Source organism: Serinus canaria, chromosome 15, assembly GCF_022539315.1.
Source record: "Serinus canaria isolate serCan28SL12 chromosome 15, serCan2020, whole genome shotgun sequence".
NCBI lineage: Eukaryota > Metazoa > Chordata > Aves > Passeriformes > Fringillidae > Serinus > Serinus canaria.
In genome coordinates, this window is record NC_066329.1 from 9361515 (window position 1) to 9370076 (window position 8562).

At 50.4% G+C, this 8562-nt stretch overlaps 1 protein-coding gene across 1 annotated transcript; it reads left to right on the forward strand.

Moving 5' to 3' along the window:
• Nucleotides 1–31: 31 nt before the first annotated feature.
• Nucleotides 32–8530, forward strand: TFIP11 (tuftelin interacting protein 11). Its single transcript, XM_009092389.4, has 12 exons — nt 32–373; nt 727–880; nt 1559–1715; nt 2198–2325; nt 2792–2944; nt 3641–4150; nt 4930–5036; nt 5270–5438; nt 5634–5877; nt 6469–6611; nt 7094–7259; nt 7817–8530. Exons 1-12 carry the CDS (start codon nt 177–179, stop codon nt 8170–8172), a joined length of 2484 nt encoding a protein of 827 aa, XP_009090637.1. The 5' UTR covers nt 32–176; the 3' UTR covers nt 8173–8530.
• Nucleotides 8531–8562: the final 32 nt, after the last annotated feature.

The window sequence follows — 8562 nt, forward strand, 5'->3', positions numbered from 1 at the left end:
CGGGGCGGGGCTTGCGGATGCTGGAAGCGGACCGGAAGTGAATGGGCCGCATCCGGTGTGGCGGCGCGGCCCGGGCCGGTGCTGGGGTCCGTGAGCGGGGCCGGGGGTCCCGGGTCAGGAGTTCCTGAGGGAGCTTGGGCTCCCTGAGCGGATCGGGGCATCGCGGCAGTGCCACGATGTCGATGTCGCACCTGTACGGCACGGACGGAGACGATGGCGTGGAGATGGAGAGCTTCGAGGTGTCGGACTGGGACCTGCAGAACGAATTCAACCCGCACCGGCAGCGACACCGCCAGACCAAGGAGGAGGCCACCTACGGCGTGTGGGCCGAGCGCGACTCGGACGAGGAGCGGCCCAGCTTCGGAGGGAAACGGTACGGCCGGGCTGGGACCCCCGGCCCGCTCAGGGACCCTAGGAGCTGCCCCGGCCACGGAGCTTTCCCGTTCCCTGGAGCTTCCCCCTGTTCCCTAGAGCTTCCCCCGCTTCCCTGGGCCTTTCCTAGCTGTGAATACCCACCCGAGCAGTCCGGGCTACTCTCGGGACCCCCTCACCTTTAGACATCTTCCCTGTGCTCGCTCTCTGCAGCGCTGGGGGGAGGATGGGGATTGCCTGGTAAAAGCAGGGTTAAACAGCTCGACGGCCTTTAATATCGCATTTTGGGGGGTGTATGGCACAGCAGCCTCCAGGCTCCTGCAGGAATGAGCAGAGTTGCCTCTCGTTTTTCAGCTCCAGGGATTACTCGGCCCCCGTGAGCTTTGTGAGTGCTGGGCTGAGGAAGGCGGCGGCCGAGGAGCTCTCGGATGAGGACTCAGATGACGATGAGAAGCCTGTGAAGCAGGAGGAGATTCCCAAGGAGTTTGTGCCCAAGAAGTTAAAGACAGTGAGTTCTCAAGGAAATTTACTGTTCTCTGTTTTATGTTTATGAAATTCAGTCTGTGGTTGAGGGCAGTGAGACTGTAACAGAGCCTTAAAAAAGGGAGGAATAATTAAACCAGGGACCCAAATGTGTCAGTAAGAGAAGTGTTTGCTCTAGATTTTGTATCATTGATACAAATACATTGATAAAACAAAAATCAGGATAATAAATTATTGGTACAACTGTACATTGATATAATAACTGTGTGTCCTTGGGAATCAGTCCTTTCATTTTTTTCTCAATATTCCCTTTGGTCATTGGAGGTTTAAAGAAGAGAATTCCTGTGGTTTCCTGCCTTTCAGAGACTTTATTTTTCTGCTTTCACAGAACAGACAAATCCAGGCATGTTATAGTTTAAAACTCAAGCCCTTATTTTCAATTAAAACCTGAAAGAATCAGGAATCAGCTTCAGCTAAATCTGGTGATGGACCCTGAGAACTGTCAGGTTGTCAACCAGAGTTTTTTCAGGATTTTCCTTTCCCATCTGAGGAATTTCAGGGATCTCCACTGGTGCTTCATGGATGCACAAGCAAGGTTCCAGTGAGCTGGGCGGTGTGGGAAGAACCTTCTGAGGGGAGTTTTGCACACTTTGGTTATTTAAAGCCTCAGGGCTGCAGGATTTTGTGTGTTTGTTTTTGACAGGGTGGAAATTTCAAGCCCAGCCAGAAAGGCTTCGTAGGGGGCTCCAAGTCCTTCGTGGATTTTGGCAGCTGGGAGAGACACACTAAAGGAATTGGGCAGAAGCTTCTCCAGAAGATGGGATATGTCCCTGGAAGGGGTCTGGGGAAGAATGCTCAAGGTACTGTCAGTGTGTTTGGTGGTTTATTATTGACTGGGGATTTGGGGGAGAGGTTGGATTCCTTAAAGAACTGCCAGCCCCAGGTGGCTTAAACTTCCTTCTTGTTTTCCTGCCAGTGATCCGGGCCCTGTGGTGAGAGTCAGGGATGTTCAAAGTGACCTGTGGTCATTTGCAAGAGAAAAAGAGCAAGAAGAAAGGCAGTAAATTCCAAAGGCGGTCATCTCATGGGAAAGGAAATGCTGTTTTATATGGCAGATTAAACAGGCAGTGAAATGTGGCTGGGAGTAAGGCTTTGGCAGTTTGGTGTGTGCTGGGAGGAAGAGATTTTACAGGGAATTGGTGATGTTGGAAGCACTACAGTGCTGCAGGCAGTGCCAGGGAGGGTGTTGGTGCTGATCTGGTAACTCACAGGGAAAGCCTGGCTGTTCAGCTCTCTCCCAGCACACAGACTGCTCCTGCTGACCCCATTCCCATCCTGCCAGGAATCATCAATCCCATCGAGGCCAAGCAGAGGAAAGGCAAAGGTGCTGTGGGTGCTTACGGCTCCGAGAGGACCACGCAGTCCTTGCAGGACTTCCCTGTGGTGGACTCAGAAGAGGAAACTGAGGAGGTATTTCTGGGGTTCTTGCTGTTTCCCTGCTGTGCTGTGTGTCCACAATTCAGTTTTCTTAATTTCTGTGTCAGAGAACTGTTTGGGCTCATTTTAGATAAGAAGCCAAACACAGAGCATGTTGATTTCATTTAGGCTGATCTTCCTTGTCACTGTAATGTTTTGTTGTTTCTGACTCACTCTATTTCAGTAGCTTTGCTAGAATCCCTCCTTTGAAGAGTCCCCCACATAACTAGTCTTTGTCTTTTGTTTAAATAAAAAAAAAAGACCAGGAACATCCTGTTCATTTAATCCATAGGGTGGGTGACTGGCCCACAGCATCCAAGCTGGTTTGCCATGAGCTTTTCCACTTCCCATTTATTTTCTGTACAAATTCCTCATTGATCTGATGGTTATTTTCCTGCAAAAGAGGCAGATTTGGGGTGTGACAAAGAGCAGCCACCTCAACTCTGCTGGTTTTGTTCAGGAATTTCAGAAGGAGCTCAGCCAGTGGCGGAAGGACCCGAACGGAGGCAAGAAAAAGCCCAAGTACAGCTACAAGACAGTGGAAGAGCTGAAAGCCAAGGGCAGGATCAGCAAGCAGCTTGCAGCCCCTCAAAAGGAGCTGTCCCAGGTCAAGGTGAGGTTGATGAGCCAAGAGGTGACCCCCTGAGGAACAGTTTGGGCCCTTTAGTGTCACCAACAGATTTTAGGCACCGGTAACCTCAGAAAAGCTAGTCCTAGCAACTGCCTATGCAGCCTCATGGAGCTCATCCCTGAGCCATGCAACAGCTCTGTGTCACCTGGATGTGGTGACAAATGATATTAAATGCCAGTGTGTGTAGAGGGTTAATTGCAACTTAATTGTTTCACATTTGTTGTAATCAACACTCACCCACTTCTGAAAGCACAGTTGTCCTTTTTGGGATTGTTTGAACCATCTTATACCTCAAAGGGACAGTAAGGGATTAGTCTGGTGTGCACTCAATAAAATTATGAATTTGATATTAAAGTATCTTTATAAAATTATAAAAGTTCTAAGTGCAGTAACTAATGGCAAGATCACTGCTTGTAGAATCATTCAGTAAAACTGGGATGAGATGAGGAGATTCTTCTGGCTCTGATTCCAGACTGGCTCTTATTTGTTCTGATTCCTTGTGTCTGGAGAAGGCCATTGTGGAGGCAGTCCCCTTGTTCAAATATAGTATACACTAGCAGCCTCCTGGAGCAATTAAGGTCCTTGGAAATCATCAGATTTCAATTTGGAGTCAGGAATTTTCTCCTTTTTTTGAAGCTGAGAGTTTTTTGTTAGAGAATTTGTTCTGTGTGCTGACAGGTGATCGACATGACAGGCCGGGAGCAGAAGGTTTATTACAGCTACAGCCAGATCAGCCACAAGCACAACATCCCAGATGACAGCCCCCAGCAGCCCCTGGGCAAGGACTCCAAGCCCCAGGGCTTTGCCCTGCCCGAGCTGGAGCACAACCTGCAGCTGCTCATCGACATCACGGAGCAGGAGATCATCCAGAGCGACCGGCAGCTGCAGTACGAGAGGGACATGGTGGTCAACCTCAGCCACGAGATCCAGAAGATGGCTGAGGTGCTGTCCCACGAGGAGAAGGCCATCAGCAACCTCAGCAAGGTGCTAGACATGGTGGAGGAGTGTGAGAGGCGGATGCAGCCGGGTTGTGAGAACCCTCTGACCCTGGATGAGTGTGCAAAGATCTTTGAGACTCTGCAGGACAAGTACTATGAGGAGTACAGGATGTCAGACAGGGTGGACCTGGCAGTGGCCATAGTTTATCCTCTCATGAAGGAATACTTCAAGAACTGGGATCCCCTCAAGGTGTGTGTTAGTGTGAGTTATCTGCAGTTCTCACTTGATGGCTCCAGTAATCTTTGTGGTCTAGGGGGAGGTGACCCTGCCCATGGCAGGGGGTGGAATGAGGAGAGCTTTAAGGTCCCTTCAAATCCAAACCAGTCTGGGATTCTGGGATTCTAAATTCCTGATCAGTCTGGAGAAAAAGAAAAGAGACAAAATGAAACTCTGTAGTGTCCCCACTCTCAGACATTTGCTGGGTAAAAATTTAGGCATTTGTAAGGCTAAAACAAATCCCTTTTATGAGTGTTGGGATGAAAGAATTGGTGAAGAACAAATCTCTAGCTGTTGTTCTTCAGCAAAAAGCAGAGGAGGTTTGTCTGTCAGGTACCAGAGGTTCACAATCTGTTCTCAGTGCCATTTACACTGGAATAGAGTCTGCATCTCTCTGTACACCTGCAAAAGTTCAGACTGTCCTCTCCCTGCAGGTGTGTTAGTACTGCAAGGTGGGATTTTTCTCTGGCAGGACTTTACTAAAAGTCATTTAAGAAATGACAGATGTGGCACTTGGTGCTCTGGGCTGGTGACAAGGTGGGGAGGGGCACAGGTTGGGCTCAGTGGTCTGGGAGTTCTTTTCCAAATTCAGTGATTGTGGGATTCTGGAATTAAGACTGCAAGCTCCTGGCTTGCCCCGAGAGGAGATGAAATTGCTGGCTGTGCTCAGCACACCCTCAGCCTGCTCTGTGCAGATCCCAGCTGGAATTAATGGGAAAGGATATGGACCATTTGTGCCCTGTCATTCCCAGGACTGTACATATGGCACAGAGATCATAGCCAAGTGGAAGAGCCTTCTGGAAAACGATCAGCTGTTATCCCACAGTGGGCAGGACCTGTCAACAGATGCTTTCCACAGGTAAAGAACAAATGATCTGTACTTTGTGCGGCATCTTCCTGTGCTGCTTCCTTGGGGATGAAAAAGAGCAGACACAAGGGAGCTTTTCCTGAGGATTCCCTTGCTGGGTCTGTTAAAATCCAGTTTTCAGCTATAGAAAAGAAGCAGCTTTAGCTAACAGCTCCCATTTAATTTATTTAGGCCCAGGCTGTAGCTTTGAGCCTCACATTAATTTATTTGGGTTTTCTTGCCAGGCTGATGTGGGAGATCTGGATGCCATATGTCAGGAACATCGTGGCGCGGTGGCAGCCGAGGAACTGCGGATCCATGGTGGATTTCTTGGATAGCTGGGTGAACGTTGTCCCTGTGTGGATACTGGATAACATTCTGGATCAGCTCATCTTCCCCAAGCTGCAGAAGGAGGTGAGAGAAGAGGGCAGGGGAAAGCAAAGTCGTGCTCTGAGCCAGTGTTTGAATTCCAGCTGGAACTCCCAAACACCAGTGTGCAACTCCTGCCAATGGATTGAGGACTCGGGGGTTGTAACAGAGCTCTTTATGCTTCAAAAAAATTTACTGCTGGTGGCTGGATTTAGTTAATCTTTGCTGTTGTGCCCCAAGGTGGAGAGCTGGAATCCTCTGACGGACACGGTGCCGATCCACTCGTGGATTCATCCCTGGCTGCCGCTGATGCAGGCGCGGCTGGAGCCGCTGTACTCGCCCATCCGCAACAAGCTGGCCAATGCCCTGCAGAAGTGGCACCCCAGCGACTCCTCTGCCAAGCTCATCCTTCAGCCCTGGAAGGATGTGTTCACTCCTGGCTCCTGGGAGGCTTTCATGGTCAAGAACATCGTGCCAAAACTCGGTGAGACAATAGACACTGCTGGCAGTGGCACCTTCCCCCCGAAAGGAAAGGTCCTTGCTAATGTGGGTGCCAGTGTTACTTCAGAGATTGTTGTTAGTGAGGTTAGACCAAGCTTGCCTCTGATTTTCTGCTACCAGTCCTGTGCAGAAGCAGAAAGATAGAAAAATACAAGGAATTACTCTGGTTTTTCTCTAGGTTTTCTGTCTTATTTTTTATAAGTCATCCATCTCCAGCTGGTAGGAATATCTGAGAGCTTCAGGTAGGACCGGGCTGTAAGATGTCTCTCTGTTACTCTTGAATTCCTTGGTCTGTTCTACTTTTTTTCTTTTTCTCCATGAGTTTTGTAATGCAAAGAGGCTCAAAGGTTAAAAAATAGTCAAGTGCTTTTAGTTTCTCAGTTCTGGCTGCAAATTGTAATCACTGGAAGTGGAAATGCACCATTCTGTGGCAGGAATAGCCAAAGATCCCCACTGTCCTTTAGGATAACAAAAAGGTGCTGCTCAAGTTCTGTGTGTTGGTGGTGAAAGAGGTCAGGTTACTGAGAGATAAAACTGAGTGAGGCTTTTTTTTAACTGTCCTCTCCATTCCCAGGAATGTGTTTGAATGAGCTCATCATCAACCCTCACCAGCAGCACATGGATGCTTTTTACTGGGTGATCGACTGGGAGGGGATGATTTCTGTTTCCAGCCTCGTTGGGCTGCTGGAGAAACACTTCTTCCCAAAGTGGCTGCAGGTGAGACACTGGGGGCTGAGGAAAGAGGTTTGATTAACTGGGGAGTGTTTTAGTGATTCCTGTCCAGGAATTGCTGCCCTGGTGCTGAACTGGATTGGTGCCCACTCTCAGCTCAGTAGTCATTGGAACAGTTCCTCCTTTTAATGACAGTAATAAACCAAGTGGTAAATTATGCCAGGAGAGATTCAGGTTGGATGTCAGGAGGAATTTCCTCATGGAAAGAAAGGGTGGTCAGGTACTGGAGGGGGCCTGCCCAGGGAGGTGATGGAGTCCCCATCCCTGGAGGTGTCCAAGGAGTGGACACCTCCAGGGATGTGGGACTCAGTGCTCTGGGCTGGTTGATAAGGGGGTGATTGGTCACACATTGGACTCAATACTCTTGGATTCTTTTCCATGTTAAATGACTCTGGGATTCTGGGGCAAAGAGGCCTCTCCTGCACAGACATCCCTGTGCTGCCTTTGACCTGTCCCTTGCTCTGCAGGTCCTCTGCTCTTGGCTCAGTAACAGCCCCAACTACGAAGAGATCACCAAGTGGTACCTGGGCTGGAAGTCCATGTTCTCAGACCAGGTGCTGGCACATCCCTCCATCAAAGACAAGTTCAATGAAGCCCTTGACATCATGAACCGGGCCGTGTCCTCCAGCGTGGGTAGGTGGCTTGTGGGAGTGGCTCTGCTGCTCTGGGCTGGCAGCATGGGAGGCTGATTGGGGCATGGCCCTGCTGGCACCATGGCAGTAACTCCTATGAGCAAAAGTCAGTGAGCTCTGCCTTGCCCTGTCCTTAAAGAACACCTCTGAGGTGCTGCTCAATAGTTCTGGACTGCACTGAAGCAGAAACAGATTTTTGGTGGCTTCCTGAGCTGTTGAACTGATCCTCTTCCAGCCTTGCCCTGTCAAGTCAGACATCATCTTTTAGGGCTTGACTTCTAAGGCTGTCATTATTGGGTATTTTTTTCTTTGTGGTGAGGTGAAGGGAACCAGCAGTTCCCTTCCACATGATTCTCCCTACTACCTATAAGTGATAGTTGGGAGTTACGTGGTGTAAAAGAGAAGGGCATGCCTGAGGGAGCATCACCTGGAATCTGCCCTCTTTCCAAAACTGAGAACTCCCTTCTGAGCCCAAACTTGACCACCACACTCCCAACTCATGTCCTGAGTGGAGCTGCTTCCCTCTGGCAGCAGCTCAGGACCGTGTTCTCTCCCCAGGTGGGTACATGCAGCCGGGTGCCCGGGAGAACATTGCGTACCTGACGCACACAGAGCGGCGCAAGGACTTCCAGTACGAGGCCATGCAGGAGCGGCGCGAGGCCGAGAACATGGCCCAGCGCGGCATCGGCGCCGCCGCCGGCTCCGTGCCCATGAACTTCAAGGACCTCATCCAGACCAAGGCCGAGGAGCACAACATCGTCTTCATGCCCGTCATCGGGAAGAGGCACGAGGGCAAGCAGCTCTACACCTTCGGCAGGATCGTCATCTACATCGACAGGGGAGTGGTGTTCGTGCAAGGGGAGAAGACTTGGGTGCCCACCTCGCTGCAGAGCCTCATTGACATGGCCAAGTGAGGCCTTTGTGCAAGGGGAGAAGACCTGGGTGCCCACCTCGCTGCAGAGCCTCATTGACATGGCCAAGTGAGGCCTTTGTGCAGGGGGAGACCAACTGGGTGCCCACCTCGCTGCAGAGCCTCATTGACATAGCCAAGTGAGGCCTTTGTGCAAAAGGAGGATCTGGGTGCCCACCTTGCTACAGAGCCTTAGACATGGCCAAGTGAGGCCTTTGTGCAAAAGGAGGATCTGGGTGCCCACCTTGCTACAGAGCCTTAGACATGGCCAAGTGAGGCCCTGCTGGGGACTGAGTCACCAGCCAGGAACAGCCTCTGGGTAACCCTAGAATAAAGTTCCAGGTTTGTAAATAGTGACACTGGAGCTGGATGCCAGGATGGTTTTATTGGAAGG